We start from the raw sequence: 18,693 nt of genomic DNA on the forward strand, positions 1-18,693 counted from the left end.
TGATTGTCATCCAGGAAATAGCCCCACTAATAGTGGAAAAGCTCCAACATGCATCAACATTAGCGACAGGAGAAACAAGCCATCTGTCCTGTCACTTTTTCATTGGAGGCAACTAACTGAGCATCAACGAGACAAGGATTATGAGGGTGTTCACATTACCTTTTTTATTTTTTTTATTTGGGCCAATAATCGCACACTGGTCAAAAAAGACAACTCTCCTAAACTGAATGTTTTGTTTAAAGTAAATTGAGTGCCTTCCAGTCTTAAAATTCTGCATGAACATTTTAACTTTTATTGACACTGTTCAATGCATGTGTCACAACATTTCAGACCTAAAGTAAATCAAACAGCTAATTATAACAAATTGTGACATATAAACTATTTCCCAACCTGACTGTTCACACTGAAGTCACATGGCAAAAAGTCAGATACAAAGTTATTTTCACATTTTAAAATGGTTAAAGTGTTAACAAGTTACTGTTGAACTGCAGTTCTACACTTCACAACAGTTTATATTCACTAACTATGTGTAAGCCTTGATCTCTAAATGATTTCTCTAAAAATCCTACCAAGAAGTAAAATAAACAATCTAAGTTGAAAGTCATGTTAATACTGGGATAAATAATTGGCCTCAGGGTTAAATTGCAAAGTAGAAAAGTTTCTGCTGAGAAAAGCCAACTTTCAATTAAATCTGTGAAAACAGTGAATAGTGGGTGATATGCATGTAAGCGAGTAAATACAGAAGAAATATGGCAAAGTCATTTCGATGTGCCACACTTCCTGCTGCCAACAGGTGGAGCTTTAACTATTACCTAATATTGCCATGTAGATGTATTTGTGGCATTAATCGCATACTTCAGCTATTAGCCAAGTTTTGCATGATTTAACATGTTTCTAGCATGTTTGCTACTTCATGGCATATTTAAATGTGTTTCTGGGAGTGAATTACAGTGCAAAGCATGCCATTTCCTGTTGCCAGCAGGTGGAGCTATGATTAACTAATTATTGGCATACAGATGTCTTTAGGCCAGGACTCTTATCACACATGTGAAGTTTGGGGCAGATCGGACATTGTATGCCTTAGTTACAACAACTTCCTGTTTCATGGTGAAACATTTAACTTCATCAGGCCACCACGGACACGCCCTTCAAAGAAAACTCAAGATCTTCGCAATTTAACATCGCAAAGGTCTTTAGATTAGACTGACCAAATATGATGTTGATCTGATAAACTCTCTAGGAGGAGTTAAAGTACAACTTAAACTTAAAGTAAAAACTTTGCAGAGAAAATTCAAAATATCTCACTTCCTGTTGGGTTTATAGATGTTGCATGTTACATCTGTCTACCGAATTTCATACTAGTACGTGAAACGTAGCGTAAATGCCACTTAATTTAAATTTTGTAGGTGGCGTTATCGAGCCATTTTGCCAAACCTAATTCAGAAACCCATATCAGACATAAATTTTCACCACTTCTGATGCGTGTGCAAAGTTTCATGAGTTTTTGAGCATGTTTAGGCCCTCAAAAATGTGATTCATTTCGGAGAATAATAATAATTGACTGAGCAATTACAATAGGGTCCTCACACCATCGGTGCTCAGGGCCTAAATATCCCACACATATCAAGAATTAACTTGTTATATAGGGTTTGAAATAAATATATAGCATGTTCTATGCATGGGAATACTACTGGATAACAATACAACTAGGGCTGTCAAACAATTAATCGCGGTTAATCAAAATAAAATAAATAATACAAAATAAAAGTTTGAGTTTGCCTAATATATGTGTGAGTACTATGTATAATTATTATGTATATATAAATACACACAAATTTATGTATATATTTAAGAGAAATTTGTTATTTATGTACAAAATATTATATATATATATATATATATATATATATATATATATATATATATATATATATATATATATATATATATAAAACAAAAATTATATAAAAATATAAATAAACACATATACTTGTAAGTATTTTTCAAATATATACATGAATGTGTTTGTATTTATATATACATAATAATTACACACAGTACTCACACATATATTAGGCAATCTCAAACTTTTATTTTGTATGCGATTAATCATTTGACAGCCCTAAATACATTTATATGCATCAGCAAAAAGTTATTAAAACAGACCAAAGCAAAGTGAGTTCAAAATGCAGTCTTATAGTGAGTGCATTGTGCTGACATGTACCCACTGTCCGCCAGCTCCATGTAATTTCCTCATCACAATCCACTTATTCTCCAAAAAACTTGATTATAAGAGTCGCCAGGGCAACACGCCTCTTCAGGGGCTGCTGGGTTTTCACTTACTGGTGTAAAGCATTACCCAGGACCATTGTTTAAGGTGGTATCGTCACTGACCCCAACTATAATGGCTAACAAGGACATGAAAGTTAAAGGTGATTTAAAGAAAAAAAGTATTTTGTAAGAATGTGAATGAGAGTCATTTCAAGTTCCTGTTTCTGTAGCATCTCTACTACTCTACCGCAAATATGCTGGCTTTTATGAAAAAAATTGCATGCATGGTTAATCATTTGGATAAAAAAAAAAAAAATTACAAAATATAACCATAAGAGCATTTGCTGAAATATTCCTTGATAGCTCTTACAACTCACTACATTTCTACACAAAATCTCAGAGGAATAGATGGACTATCTTCCAATTCAGATAGTATGTATAAAACATATACATTATGTGAGCACTTCCACAATCAAACTGTAAAGTTTTATACGTGAATGTGGGTATTTTATGTGTTTTCCAGATCTCCAGTACATTCAAATCTATAAGGGTCTATATTAGCATATTCTCTTAGAATGATGATGACTGGATGTACTGTACCAAGGTCTGATGAGCCTAGAGAACCCTCTTCTATTGAAGTCCTCCCAGGTAACACAGTGCTATTTTTGCCCTTCACGGTTAAATGGGCCACTTAACGAAAAGCAAAACTACATGTTATGTAGTGTTCAACTCTTCTTTTCTTCTTCTTCTTTTTTTTTTTTTAATTGAATATCATCATTTGCATGATAAAACAGTCAAAAAATTCCATTAGCAATAAAAAAGAAAGAACAGTTGATACAAAAAACAGCAGAACATTCTAAACCATGTTCATTTTCAACAACATCATCCCCACAGTGAACACACACAGTTATCTATAATTATAATTAATTAAAAAAAACAAAACACTTTCTTTGCTCAGCACTGAAATGGTATTCCAACACTTTACACTCTTTGCACAGTTACCTGCTGTCTTGATCAAATGCAAAACACTAAATCTGCAGCCAAAGAACACTATGGGGACAAACTGTCCTTTAGCAAATGAGAGCCGCAGGGGTAATTATACATAAACACTAAAACCTGTGGCCCTGTCATTTACTCAACTTGATCTGGCAATAAATAAATTCAGCATCCAACCTAAGACCAGCTGCTATCAACACCTTCGAGACATCACATTTCTGACAAACACTATCTGGCCTTCCTTCAGTTGCTTTGAAAAACAGGTGCAACAAATACTGGCAAAGCACTGCAGTAATCACATCATGAGCGGCAGCGGCCTACAGCACACTATTACAGTTAGAGCCAAAGTGCTGCTTAATCATGCCATTAAAAAACATTTCAGACTACAGTCTTAAAGGAATCCAAACAAGGATGGAGACAGAGAGTTATGGAGAAGAAGGAGCTAAAAGGTTGTAAAACTGAAGAGTGACACTCTACCCTGACCTCTCACGGACTTGTTAAGGCTTTACAGGGAAAGGCCGCAATAACGGCAGCTTGTGTTTAATCCATGCCTCTAAACCATCTTCCAGTAAATTCAAACTATTCTTTTATCCCATCCAAGCGCTTGCTGGATATGACGTTTATAGCCTTTCTTTGGACACTGAGAAAACAAGTGGCCCAATTTGACTTATTATTCCGGTTAAGTGGTAAAAGGATTAGAAACTTGAGAAAAAAAGCCCATTTTTCTCTCCGTCTCATCTTTCTTACCACCCACTCAGCTCAGAGACGAGGACCATCCTAATGTTTATACGGACACACCTGCTACATTGATTCATATAAGATAAGAAATGCTGTCTCCAGGAACAGACAGTGCATACTACACTATGACATAATTACATATTATCTAAAAAACAACAACAAAGACCTAAAGCAAAAAAACAAACAAACAAACAAACAAAAAAACACGCAAATTGGAGTGTATTACCTTTCAACTCAGTCTTGCTTCATGACCGTCGGTTGAGCTTTTCACAGACATGCTAAAACTGAAAGTCCCATTTGAGTGCTAAAATGTTCAGCTTCTACGAACTGCACTGAACTCCTGTCTAGGCCTCTTCAGCTGGTGTTAGGCTTAATAAATGTTATCCAAAGTCACAGACAGAATGTATGTCAATAAAGGAATATGGATGTAATCCTTTTTCTACATCAGATATATAAAGTATAAGATTTGCTTTGAAAAAATAGATATATTAAACACCTTTATCCTTGCTAATCGGAGCTCAGTTTATGTTTTCATTCTGGATGAATAATGTAAATAGGTAGCTGCAAGTAAATGATCTCAAAAGTTCAGTAAATACGTAGATTTGATTGAAAAACATCCATATGTTTGAATGAGGATCTGGGCTGTCAAGCTCCAAAATGCCAAAAAGGGTACCATAAAAAAGTATCATACTCCATACAACTTCTGCACAATATTTCAAGTCTTCTGAATGAAGCCATACCATAGTTTAGTTTGAGACAGCACATATTTAGTGAACTATTCCTTGAACTAGTTCTAACAAGCGTCATCCACATGCAGCAAGTCCATAGCGAACCCACAGCCCCATCTGCTGGATGAATGCGGTACTGTTATAACTGATAACCTGTGGCTCTTTTACTAAAACCATGGGGCTCGTGAATTCTAAATTAACCGACAGCACAGAGGCTTTTATATCTGAGTGGAGAGCAAAGCATTTGAGTTACGTTGCAGACCCTTTTTGGAAGATAGAGGCTGAATCTGAAACCTTCAGATGACAGAAACAGCATCTCTTTCTCTGTAAAAAGCGTGCCACACGAGTCCTGAAAAGTGAAGCCAAAGCATCTCGATCGCCCCCAGGTGGCTGGAAGCAGTATAGGTAATAAATCCCGCCCTCTCCGTGTATAGAGGGTAACGGTCACCGTCCACAGTTAGGACCGCGGTCACGCCCACTGAGTGGCAAAAGACAGAGCGGCAGCGTTGGATTTTAGTGTAAATGCCGCGAAAAACACACAAAACACATCCAAAACGGGAAAGAGCTTTGTGATCGACTGTACAAATAGCTTTGACACAAAACCTGAGATATATATTTAAAGACTGCCGAAAGCTACAGAAAAAAAGAAGCAAATGGATCACTGCAATTCACAGAAACAGCTGGACTCCAGCAGAGAAACGTGTTTGCAGTTATCATTTTGTGTCAAATTGTTGGATTTTGAGGTAAAATCATACCGTATATATTGAATTGTTATATATTGTGTTGTCATCAATTAAATATTTACTATCTTATATTCTGGATGAATAATGACAAAAACTATAGAATTTTTAGGGCTGGACAATATGAAGATACATATAACATTGATATAAGTGATTACTCGGATTTAAACCTATATTGTAGTTATATAAAATATTCACAGGCAGATTTGCTTTATGTATTTCCCTGGCATCAAAAACAGGCACATATAAATGTCAGGAAACACGACTCCTGGATATCCATGGATTAGGTTTATTTGACAAGTTGTAAGAAACTCTTTCAAGCCCAACCTTTAGTGTAATCATTTGTTTTATTACGTTTTCGCAGTTCCCCCTATTAAATCCAGTCATCCATCAGGTTCTTTTGCCACTCAGTCCAGTTGAGGGAGTGGAAGGTGACGTCAATGCATACCCTCTATTCCAGTGGAACGTGAGTACCTTAGGGATGACGTGTTTTTGTAGGCAAAATCCGGAAGCAAGTTAGCATTTTAGGACTTCCGGTTCCATCGCCCCAAGGTCTATGGGTTTTTAGCTAAATCGCCTGAAATAAAGTCTGTGGTTAACAAAGGCTCTAAATATTTTCACATTTTGATCTATGATATAAAACATGCCAGTTATAACCCACTTGTGATTTTTTAAAACCTTTACTGTGTCTTAAAAACGGCGGTTTCTAACAAGTTGCTAAAAGGGACTACTTCCTTTGGCGGGGACTTTAGACGTCATTATTAAAAACAGGACATTTGGACAGCATTTCTCATGAAAAAGTGGATAAGTATTCATACACAGCGCAGATCATAATCAGCGAGCATGTTTTTAAATAAAGTTATTTTCTAAATAAAGTTTGAGGAAGTTTGGTGGTGACGACGTTGATCCGCGACCATGGTGTGCTGTAGTCCGTTTGTAGCCTACTGTTAGCTTTTTATATCTGACTTTACTTAGGCTTCAAAATGTATAAATGTTGTGTTGACTTGTAAAGATTATCTTGATAGACAAAACGTGTAAGTGTCATAACCCTTTTTTTGAACAGAGCTTATTTTCTGCGATTTTCCAGAAGTCTATGGGAAAAATGAATAGGCTTTCGATCAAGGGAACCCGTGCTCTGCTAACTTCCGGGTTTGCCTACAAAAACACGTCATCCCTGAGGTACTCTATTAAATTACACTCCAAATATTTTTTTTTCCAAAGACAATTCCTGTCATATTAGGCGGTTTTTTATCATGCTGGTGTGAGTTCAAGTGTTCGTTCTTTAAATATGTTTGTTTTTAGTTAGTTATTTGATGCTATAAAAACAGGGGTGAGACATCATGATTGACAGCTGAGGTTGACAGCTTCTCTGAGTGAAAGGCATCAACTGACTTTTTTCTGGATCTTCGCGTGGTGATTGGAGCATTAATTTCTACATTTACATAACTGTTTATTTTACACCAACATAATGAGTTGTTCTAAGTTTGTTTGGGCGGAACCTTGATATCCGCGGCTCCACTTCGTGCTCACTACTGCGCAGACTCTGACTCCAAGTTCACTATGCGCAGACTCAAGACTCAAAATATAGACACACTGGCGGCTTCAGTTACTACAATGGAAGAGAGTGAAGGTGCGTCGTCCATATATATATATATGTTTTTTTTTTTTTTTTTACAGTCTATGCTCTGTAAGTTACCGAAACGAAACATTAAAACAAGCTGCACACACGAGATATGCTTGTGTGCAGCGGAGAGCGGTTCATTCGCACTGTTGTCCAGTCCATTTCACACAGCAGGGGTCTGCAGAGAATGCGTCCTGAAAATTTAGAGGCGCGAGTTCGGTGATAGGATGCGGTTCTCACTCCCGTAAATAACAGAACTGTGTGTGAATGCAACTAAACACAGGAGGACTCATATTCTATTGCTGTGTGAACATAGCCTGGCAACTTCTGGCACTCAGAAACAAGCAGCTGTCTAGCTGATTTGCGAAGTTGGCGAAAAGAAAAAAAAATCAGAGGAGCATCGAAAATTTCAAAGTGACCAGACAGAGAGAAAGAACGCTTTTAAGGTTTTATGCTGTTCAGGTGGAAACTTAAAGGTGTAATATGTAATATTTTTGTAGTAAAATATCCCAAAACCACTAGGCCAGTGTTATATATTTTGTTCACTTGAGTACTTACAATATCCCAAATGTTTCAAACTATTTGTAAATCATGAGAAAATTGCAATTTTAACCAAGGCTCCGGGACGTTCGAGGAGTCGCCTGTCAATTGCGTCATACCCACGTTACCCTCGGTTTCTGGTTTTATTTTGTAGAAATCATGTAAACACTAAAGACACTAATATATTACATGTTTTAATACACAAAGGAACAACTGTTTTGATATATTTATAGACAGAAAATGAATTGTTGTTATATAAATCAACACGTTTAGTCTTATTGTTTAAATCTAATTTTCTTGATTTTTTTTTGCGAGTACCATGCCTCAGAGGAAAAACACTATTTTGTGAAGCAGCTAACATAGCATAATCAGATGCAGCTTTATTTTTAGTAACGGTAAAACAGAATTTTTCTCCATCACACAATACATTTTAAAATTAATTGCATGCCATATATCAACACAAGCCATCCAGCATTTAATATGATATTCTAATATTGATCTATCTTATTACAGTGTGTCTCAAACAAGTGTCTCGGAGCTGCCGAGCGAATGCACAGAGTAACGTTAAAACATCATTTTCAACACACTCAAATGTATCTAATAATAAACAGAGCTGTGCTACCTCATACTCATGACCGGAAAAGCGGAAGCAACGCCGGCGACTGTGGCATAATAAAAGTCCCGCTGCTCGTGGCGTGTGTTGAAACATGTTATCTGATGTTTGTTCCACTTTTCTCTATGGACTTAAATAAAGGTATTGTTAAAATGTTATTTAAAAAATGTGTAGTAAAATAATAATAATAGTAATAGTAAAACATTAGTTTCTGCATTGGCTTTTTTTAAAAATGCATCAATGAAAACCTTTTTTCCTCTGTTCTTTGTCATGTTGCTGGCTAATGCATTGAACTGTTTAAATAACAACTAACAGATGAATAACCGTAAATGCGAAACAGCTGTCAAGTCTGTTTTCCTGGAAGGGTTTTGTCTGGCACTTGCCTCCAGAGTGTGGAAAAACAGACAGACTTACTGAAAATCAGGTAAGATGAGAGAAGGGTTTTTCACAGGCCTACGTTTATCTCAATGTGTGACCTATCATTTCAAATCAAGCAGATACACTTAATCCTTCAATATTCAATCATGACAGCTCTTGGAAGATTTTTTGCATGGTAATGGATATGAGAACGTTAATGCATTTGGTCTTGGCGGAATAGATCTACTACACTGCTGAATTGCTGCTGCTGCTATAGATTGCTCCTGAAGCAGAGCAAGTACAGGAACTTGCTACTGCCAATACATACGCCGATACGCTGCTGCAAGTAAGACATAGTGCTGCTGCACAAAGAGCATATCAATAACCTATAGCGGATCTATACAGGTGGAGCTGGGGAAGGTGGAGTGTTTTAGAGGAACTCTGTAGCATGCTGCAAACTGCTATCGCAAATGTAACCAACTATCCATTTAAATGTGTGAGCAACAAGCTCATTGGCTGCAGAAGTGACATGAACCAATCAGCTTGTGCCAAGTAGTTAATGCTGCAATTATCATCAGCTTGCGTTAAGGACTGTGATAAAGTAGATATTCCCCGCTGGGCACGCACGCACACACACACACGCACCTAAATACATACCCCATTCACGCTCCATTTCCCTCTCCTTACCTGCTGTTTCTGCCGTCGGCAAAGCGGGTGCACACGCCGGGCCGATGGCCCATGGACATTCCTCCACATCACATTTCCCTTTAACGCAGTTTCATGCCCGATCCTTATACACACACACATCGTCTTTGTCTTGTGTTTTGTCTTCATTCAATTGTTTGTTTGTCTGGGTTTAGTCTTTCGGTGGGTAAACGCTGTGTCGGCCAAACAGAGCACACGGAGGGCGCCTGTTTATGACGTAACGGATGGTCGCGCCGGCGCAGCGCAACCGGAAGCCGGCTAAACCATTGTCTTGTGTGGGGTAGGGAGATTATGTGTAAAATATGTGTTGAAAGATTACGTGTTTTTGTGTTATTGAGGACAATGAATATATTTATTTGAATTGCCCGTGAGAATTATTGTTTAAGGTTGATTTAGTGAGTCTTATGAAAGATTTAAAATGTCCAATGTATAATACTTACCCTTTTAATGAATTATGCCAAAAGGGGGTGGAGTCTGTCATATAAAAGGGGAGGCTAGACTCACATTCAGGACTTGTTAACCAAGTTGGCGAGAGTGTTGTGGTGGAACCTCAAGCAAAACCCCAAAACCATTGTATATTGTGGATACAGTTTTCGTCTTTATTTTTTTGTTTTATTGTTTTGGTACTTTTGGGTTTTTGTGTGCACCTGTACATAGACTTCACTGTGGACTGCTTTATTTCTGGCACTGTAAATAAAGTACACCCTGCACGGAAGTGCTGTGCGAGTAAGCCATCATTTATTTTTATTTTTTATTTTTTTTTATTTTTTTTTCCTCTCACGGACTCCCGTTACTTTTCCCCTCCCCCAAAGCGAGTATTGGCACTCGCTTCACTACATTTGGTGGCAGCGGTGGGATGGCTACTCGCAAAACAGCGCCAAAAGGCAAGAAACCCAGGGCTGGGTTGCGGTCACAGGTGAAGAAGGCGACGATGGAGGATGAGGCTTGGGATTCGGCGGAGACTACAGAGGAAGAGGAAGTGATGGCAGGGCTTCCTGGTACCTCGAGAAAGTCTAGCTCACCACAGACTGAGCCAGTCACTCCAGTCGCTGCAGCTGGTGAGGGAATGGTTTCCCTGATGCGTCAGTTCCTAGACGCACAGCAGGAGAGAGAGGAGAGATATCTGCAGGAGCTCCGGGGTCTACGTGAGTCCATCTTGCAGTCGACTCAACCTGCTGGGACTTTGTCTGACGGTGAGAGCCCGCGAATGGAGCTTCCAACACCAGCTACGCAGAGGATATCCACACAACGCAGAACAGCACACGACAGAGACTCCCCAAGTGTTCCTGTGCTCAGAGGGCCAATCCAGCGAGCTGAACCAAAGATGCCGATCTTCCAGCAGGGGGAGGATATAGAGAATTATCTGCGGCGGTTTGAGCGTCTGGCTAGGAGCTGGAGGTGGCCTGAGGAGGAATGGAGCTATCATCTGGTTCCTTTACTGACGGGGCAGGCGTTGGAAGCATACCTGGCGATGGATGAGGAACAGGCAGAGGTGTACGATGATCTGAAGGAGGCGTTGCTGGAAAAATTCAACATCTCGCCAGAAACCTACCAGCAAAGGTTCCGATCACCTACTGTTCCAGCTGGAGAATCACCATCTGAGACATACCATCGCCTAAAGAACCTGTATCAGCGATGGGTACGGCCAAGGGAGCACTCCAAGGAGGAGATAGGCGAGGCCATCATCCTTGAACAGTTACTACGGGTGCTTCCGTATGATGCTCGCACCTGGGTAAGGGAGCATGAGCCAACGTCTGGACTGGCGGCGGCTAAGCTGGCTCAGCAATACCAGAATGCTCATCGCGGAGGTCCACGCACTCAACCATCTAAAGGTACTGTTCGTACTCACTTTGGGACTGAGAGGGGTCGGGCTGAGCTGTCAGACAATACACAAAGCCCCAAGTCAACAGGGGGAAAAGAACTGATATGCTTTTACTGTCAGCAGCCGGGGCACAAAGCCGCAGTATGTCCTGCTCGTAAAGCTAAGCTGACAGGATTTTGTTATGTCCCTAGGGAAGAGGACAAAGATACTGACTTTAGAGGGGAGAGTCAAGTTTTGTGTGATGTAACTATTGATGGACATTTTGTGAAAGCACTGTTGGACACCGGTAGTTCCCTGTCCCTCCTAAAGCCATGTTATGTGTCAAATGTTGACTATGCCAGCACCGCAACTGTCCAGTGTGTGCATGGGGATGTGAGGCAGTACCCCAGAGCTGAAGTAGTTGTGTGTGCACAAGAACAGTCATTTCTGATGAATGTTGTTATAGTTGATGATCTGCCTGCTGATATGATTTTAGGAAGAGACTTACCCATACTTTATGAACTGCTACAAGCCTCCATGAACTCTGAGACTGTTGTTACTTCTGCCATTGTTTCTAAATCATGTCCTGCTCTTACCCGGGCTCAAGTTAGAGCAGGTTTGCAGCCACTGCCAGACTTGCACAGTAGTCTGTTGCAGGGCGGGACCAAGGGCCCAAGAAAAACACGTCGACAACGTCGGCTCGAAAAGTACCTGGGTTCTCCAGTCCCTGAGACCTCTGTGGAGGGCCTCAAAGCTGATGACTGGAGGATCCCAGAGAACATTGGGGAACTTCAAAGAAAGGATGAGTCGCTTAAGTCACTGTTTGAAAAAGCTGCCAGGGGGGAAAATTCAAACCTGTGTGATGAAAAGTATGTGATTTTGAATGATGTGTTGTACCTGCAAACTAATGATGTTACTCGTTTAATTGTTCCTAAATGTTGTAGACCACTTGTCTTGCACCTCGCACACACCATTCCATGGGCTGGTCACTTGGGACAGCAGAAAACATATACTCGCATCAGTTCACGTTTTCATTGGCCGTCACTTTACACTGACGTACAGACATACTGTAACACATGTGCAACATGTCAAAAGACCAGTGCTGTGTCACAGCGGGGCCGAGCACCTTTGTACCCTCTCCCTGTTATCTCTACTCCATTCAGGCGCATCGCCATGGATATTGTGGGGCCACTTGAGAGGAGCAGTGCGGGACACCAATACATCCTGGTGATATGTGACTACGCAACCAGATACCCTGAGGTCTTCCCACTCCGTTCCATTACCACCTCAAAGATCATTCAAGCCCTTGTACAGTTGTTCTCCAGGGTAGGAATCCCTGAGGAGATTCTGACAGACCAAGGGACAAACTTCACATCGCGGCTAATGGGGCAGCTTCACCGCCAGTTGGGCATCACAGCCATAAGGACCAGTGCCTATCATCCACAGACAGATGGCTTGGTGGAGCGGTTTAATCAGACGTTGAAAAATATGCTGCGGAAGTTTGTGTCAGACACGGGACGTGACTGGGATAAATGGCTTCCATTTCTACTGTTTGCTTATCGAGAGGTACCTCAAGCTTCAACCGGTTACTCCCCTTTCGAGCTGCTATACGGCTGGCAAGTTCAAGGACCCCTGGACCTGATACGGAAGAGCTGGGAAGATCCTGCTTGCAGAGAAGGGGAGAAGGGTGTTGTTCAGTATGTGTTGGAAATGAGGGACCGACTTGAGCGTTATCAAGAACAGGCAAGAGAGAACCTGAAAGAAGCACAAAGAGCTCAGAAAACGTGGTACGATCAGAACGCGAGACAGAGACAGTTACAGCCGGGGCAGAAGGTACTACTACTGTTACCAACCACAACCAACAAGCTGCTGGCCAAATGGCAAGGGCCATACACCGTGGTGAGGAAGATGGGACCGGTGACCTATGAAATACACCATCCCGATAAGGGGAAAGCCAAGCAGACGTATCACATCAACCTGCTCAAAGAATGGAAAGAGCCATCTGTGAAGCAAGGGACCGCAATGATGGTGAGAGAAGTGACTGAAGTGATGGATGAGGAACCAGAGCCAGAAGCCAGGGCACAGAGAGAACCAGCTGAGGTAAAATTGGAGCACGTGCAGGACCCCAACAGAGCTCAGCTGCAAAGCCTCCTGGAACAGTTCCCCACTTTGTTCTGCCAGCGGCCGGGGAGGACCAAGTTAATCCACCACACAATCCACCTCACTGACCCAACACCATCAAGACAGCGACCCTACAGAGTGCCCGAAAGGTTGGTGGGACCCTTGAAAGAGGAAGTGAAAACAATGTTGGAAATGGGAGTGATTGAGCCATCCAGAAGTGAGTGGAGCAGTCCTATAGTCATTGTTCCGAAGAAAGACGGAACCCTACGAGTCTGCATAGACTTCCGTAAGCTAAACGCACAGTCCCGTTTCGATGCTTACCCCATGCCGCGAATAGATGACTTGCTGGAGAGAATTGGAAAGGCCCGATTCATTACCACCCTGGACCTGTGCAAGGGGTATTGGCAGGTGCCCCTTGACAATGACTCCAGACAGTACACGGCCTTCAGGACACCGATTGGGCTGTACCATTTTACAGTTCTTCCCTTTGGCCTGCATGGGGCACCTGCCACATTTCAACGACTGATGGACCAAGTGCTTCAGGGATGTGAGGGGTGGGCAGCTGCCTACTTGGATGATGTGGTGATCTTCAGTAACTCCTGGGAGGAACATCTGAGACATTTAAAAGATACCCTAAGACGAATCCAGGAGGCAGGACTCACCCTCAACGTCAGGAAATGTGAGTGGGCAAGGCAGGAGACCAGTTACCTGGGTTATCACCTGGGCAATGGCAAACTGAGACCCCAAGTGGACAAAGTCGAAGCCATCCAAAGAAGCCCACGGCCTAAAACGAAGAAGGAGATGAGATCCTTTCTAGGCCTGGTGGGTTGGTATAGGAGATTCATTCCTGACTTTGCCACCATCGCTACGCCGCTTACTAACCTGCTGGCAAAAACGGCAAAGAGCCCGATTGAGTGGACCGAGGACTGTGAGCTAGCTTTTGGAACTCTCAAAGAGAGAATGTGTTCCAGTCCGGTCCTGCAAAGCCCTGACTTCAACCAGAGATTCCTGGTCCAGGTAGATGCCTCAGCCACAGGAGTTGGGGCTGTCCTGGCCCAGGGGGAGGTGGGAGCAGAAAAGCCAGTGGTCTACATCAGCAGGAAGCTGTTGCCCAGGGAGACCAGGTACTCGACTGTGGGGAAGGAATGTCTCGCTATCAAGTGGTCCCTTGAAAGTCTAAGATATTATCTCCTGGGGAGGGAGTTTGATCTGGTCACAGACCACAGAGCACTGACGTGGATTCAGACAATGAAAGACCACAACTCCAGAGTAATGAGGTGGTACCTAAGCCTCCAACCCTACAAATTCAGTGTGCGGCACAGACCAGGACGACAAAATGTGGTTGCCGACTACCTGTCGCGGTACCCTGGACAGTACGCGGCCGAGAGAAGGGGGAGGTGATGTGATAAAGTAGATATTCCCCGCTGGGCACGCACGCACACACACACACGCACCTAAATACATACCCCATTCACGCTCCATTTCCCTCTCCTTACCTGCTGTTTCTGCCGTCGGCAAAGCGGGTGCACACGCCGGGCCGATGGCCCATGGACATTCCTCCACATCACATTTCCCTTTAACGCAGTTTCATGCCCGATCCTTATACACACACACATCGTCTTTGTCTTGTGTTTTGTCTTCATTCAATTGTTTGTTTGTCTGGGTTTAGTCTTTCGGTGGGTAAACGCTGTGTCGGCCAAACAGAGCACACGGAGGGCGCCTGTTTATGACGTAACGGATGGTCGCGCCGGCGCAGCGCAACCGGAAGCCGGCTAAACCATTGTCTTGTGTGGGGTAGGGAGATTATGTGTAAAATATGTGTTGAAAGATTACGTGTTTTTGTGTTATTGAGGACAATGAATATATTTATTTGAATTGCCCGTGAGAATTATTGTTTAAGGTTGATTTAGTGAGTCTTATGAAAGATTTAAAATGTCCAATGTATAATACTTACCCTTTTAATGAATTATGCCAAAAGGGGGTGGAGTCTGTCATATAAAAGGGGAGGCTAGACTCACATTCAGGACTTGTTAACCAAGTTGGCGAGAGTGTTGTGGTGGAACCTCAAGCAAAACCCCAAAACCATTGTATATTGTGGATACAGTTTTCGTCTTTATTTTTTTGTTTTATTGTTTTGGTACTTTTGGGTTTTTGTGTGCACCTGTACATAGACTTCACTGTGGACTGCTTTATTTCTGGCACTGTAAATAAAGTACACCCTGCACGGAAGTGCTGTGCGAGTAAGCCATCATTTATTTTTATTTTTTATTTTTTTTATTTTTTTTTCCTCTCACGGACTCCCGTTACTTTTCCCCTCCCCCAAAGCGAGTATTGGCACTCGCTTCACTACAAGGACCCATCAGCCTGCGCCATCTAGAGTTTCATGACTGAACTATTTGTGTCCTTTACTTACATGAAAACAATAATATATATATATATATATTGCCTATATCAAAAAATCTTAGGTACAATGTACTTACTGTGTTCATACTGTATTGCAAAACACTTTTGCTGCTATTGAGGTGGGATTCAGATAAGGTTAGGAGCAGGTTTGGTGTATGGGTGGGTTCAAGGGTTGGTTAAGTTCTAAGAGAAGGGTCAACAGTAATTATAGATTTAATTACAGGCAGGTAGTTTTTAAAAAATATGTACAATGTAAAAAAACATGTACACAAAAAGTGATCAAATTAATCAAATGATTAATTTAAATGTTAGTACATAATAGTTAAAAACACTTAATTGCAAGAAAAAGTATGTGAACCACTTGCAGAATCTGTGAAAATGTGAATAATTTTATATGAAAAAGGAGATAATACAAAATGCATGTTATTTTTTTTGTTGTGTTTGAGTCCCTCAATTGTCCTCAGTGTGAAAAGATGGATCTCAAAATCATTCAGTCATTGCTGGAAAGGGTTCAAATATGCAAAAGATGGTGGAAAACTGAAGAATCTGCAGGACCTGGAGGATTTTTCTGAAGAACAGAGCTCAGTTTAACTGTTCAAAACAAACAAGAGACTCATGAAGAACCATCACAAAACAAACAAACAGTCGTGGATCATCAGATAACCACACACAGTATAAAGAATCAGCGGTTCACATACTTATGAATGGGGTTATTTTAATAAATTCAGCTATTTTTTGTCTTGTGGATTCTATGTAAACATCTTTTATGTAAAATATCTTACTCAGGAGAGTACTAAATAAAAAATAACATGCATTTTGTATTATCTCCTTTATTTTGTTAAAATTATTTACATTTTCACAGATTCTGCAAGTGGTTCACATACTTCTTCACATACTGGTTCACATTCTTGCAACTGTATAGTGGGACTGATTGCTCCCTGTCTAAATCAGGATATTAATATAATTTGTTCTCTGGATACTATTCCTGCTGTCCTATTTAAGGAGGTATTGAATGTTGTTTTACCTAGTGTACTTTCCATTGTAAATGCCTTTCTGCATAGCAGCACTGTTCCATCCTGTTTAAAACATGCTGTGGTTCACCCCTTGCTAAAAAAACAAATCTAGATTCTTCTGAACTTCATAACTATAGGCCTATTTCTGAGTTGCCCTTTTTGTTGAAAGTTCTGGAAAAAGTGGTTTTAAATCAACTTGCACCGTATTTAATCTCAAACAACATCTTAGATCCTTTTCAGTCTGCTTTTAAGGCTAAGCACAGTACTGAGTCTGCCCTATTACGAGTGATAAATGACATTTTGTTATCAGTCGACTGTGCAGTCCTTGTTATGTTGGACTTAAGCGCAGACTTTGACACCGGCGTGGACCATTGTACCACCGGTTAAGAAGATTAAATCACGAGGTTGGCATCTGTGATGCTGGCATGCTGCCTTAGATTGGTCTTATAGAGTCTTATCTTTCAAATAGGAGTATATCTGTAGAAATTGGAGAATTTTCATCATCCCCAGTGCCAATCACCTGTGGGGTGCCACAGGATTCGATTCTGGGTCCATTTTTATTTTCTCTTTACATGCTTCCACTGCGCTCGATCTTTGAGCATCATAAGATCTCCTATCACATCTATGCAGATGATACCCACCTCTATATTTACCATTAAACTCTGGTAGTGATTTTGTTTCTTCCCTGCTAGCATGTTTAAAGGATATTAAATAATTGATGGATTTTCTTCAGTTGAATGAAAACAAGTCAGTGGTTATCCTGTTTGGCTCCAAACCACAGATTGACAAATACAGTGCTTTCTTCAGTCAAACAATCACTCTTATGTTAAAAATCTGGGGGTCATATTTGATTCCGATCTGAAGTTTGACAAACAAATAAATTCAGTTGTCAGGCCAGCTTTTTCCAACTAAAGCGACTTCGAAAGTTAAAGCACCTTCTTACTTTTAGGGATTTGGAGACCCTTATTCACACTTTTATTTCCTCAAAGCTTGATTTTTTATTTTTTTATTTTGTATGCATCGCTTAAATGCCAGTGGTTGCAGTTTTGTGATGTTCCAGGTTATGACTATTTTTTTGATTATTATAAATATACCCTAGTAGCAAGGGAGTCAAAACTGACACTTTTTTAATTTTTTTTTTCAATATTGCAGATTTTATTATTAGTGATTTATCCGTGCACTAACTGCACATATTTTTTTTAATTTATGTGCCCTCATAGTCCTTAGTGAAAATAACTTTCCGTCCCACTTGCAGCGACATCTCTTCTCTGAAGATGCGTTTACTGCCGTAAGGGCGGAACAACCTGTCACTCACATCAGATCACAGCAAATAGCAAACCACAACGATCCGACCTATTCAGTTCCCGCTGGACAAAATCAAGTCCCCCCTACACTTTTTCTTTTTCAAGAAGCTGATTCACTCGAATATATATCACAAATCAGGAAGAAAAGACAATCACAACTTCCATTTCATGCCGACTTTAAAAACACAAGGCTGCTGGACATTAGACATTTGGATTTAACAATCACACAAACACAAACGTCTACCTGCCCTGCTCAGCGAGCAGTGTTCCTTCATCCTTAAGTCTCTTGCTCTTAGCTGCACAATCCTCCAGCAGCACCTCTCGTCGCCGTTTGATCACATGCAGCCAATCAACTCCCTCCTTCTCCACATCATCCTCATCATCCACCTGCTCCGAGTCCTGCTGAAACTGCTGCACCGTCGTCTTGGAAACTCTCTCCCCCACCTTACGCTTCCAGCCGAATGAGGCCATCCTGACAAAACAATAACTCATTTATTAAATAAGTTCTTTCAATTCAAAAAAAGGAACAGCTGCTGTAAAACTAACAATTGTGAATATCACATTAAAATATAATGATTAACAGAAAACAGCCATGCAATTTTCAGTAAAAGACATGAGAAGTACATGTAATTATTCATTATTCTGAGGCCAAACCTTGAAGGTATTGGTATTATATACAAAATAATAGGTAACTACACGTCTTAGGCCTATTTGTTTGTTAGATCATTACGTGCTCTGAATT

General features: G+C 40.8%; 1 protein-coding gene across 3 annotated transcripts in view; it reads right to left on the bottom strand.

Annotated features, from left to right (window-relative positions):
- ttc33 (tetratricopeptide repeat domain 33) overlaps positions 1-18,693 on the bottom strand; it is a 37,393-nt gene that overhangs the window by 18,103 nt on the left and 597 nt on the right. For all 3 annotated transcript variants that reach the window (XM_067407208.1, XM_067407207.1, XM_067407206.1), the window contains exon 2: positions 18,196-18,423. In XM_067407208.1, coding sequence (XP_067263309.1) covers positions 18,196-18,422 — 227 coding nt within the window. In that variant the 5' untranslated portion in view covers position 18,423. The remainder of the gene's footprint in view (positions 1-18,195; positions 18,424-18,693) is intronic.

Source organism: Chanodichthys erythropterus, chromosome 13 (genome assembly GCF_024489055.1).
Source record: "Chanodichthys erythropterus isolate Z2021 chromosome 13, ASM2448905v1, whole genome shotgun sequence".
Taxonomy (NCBI): domain Eukaryota; kingdom Metazoa; phylum Chordata; class Actinopteri; order Cypriniformes; family Xenocyprididae; genus Chanodichthys; species Chanodichthys erythropterus.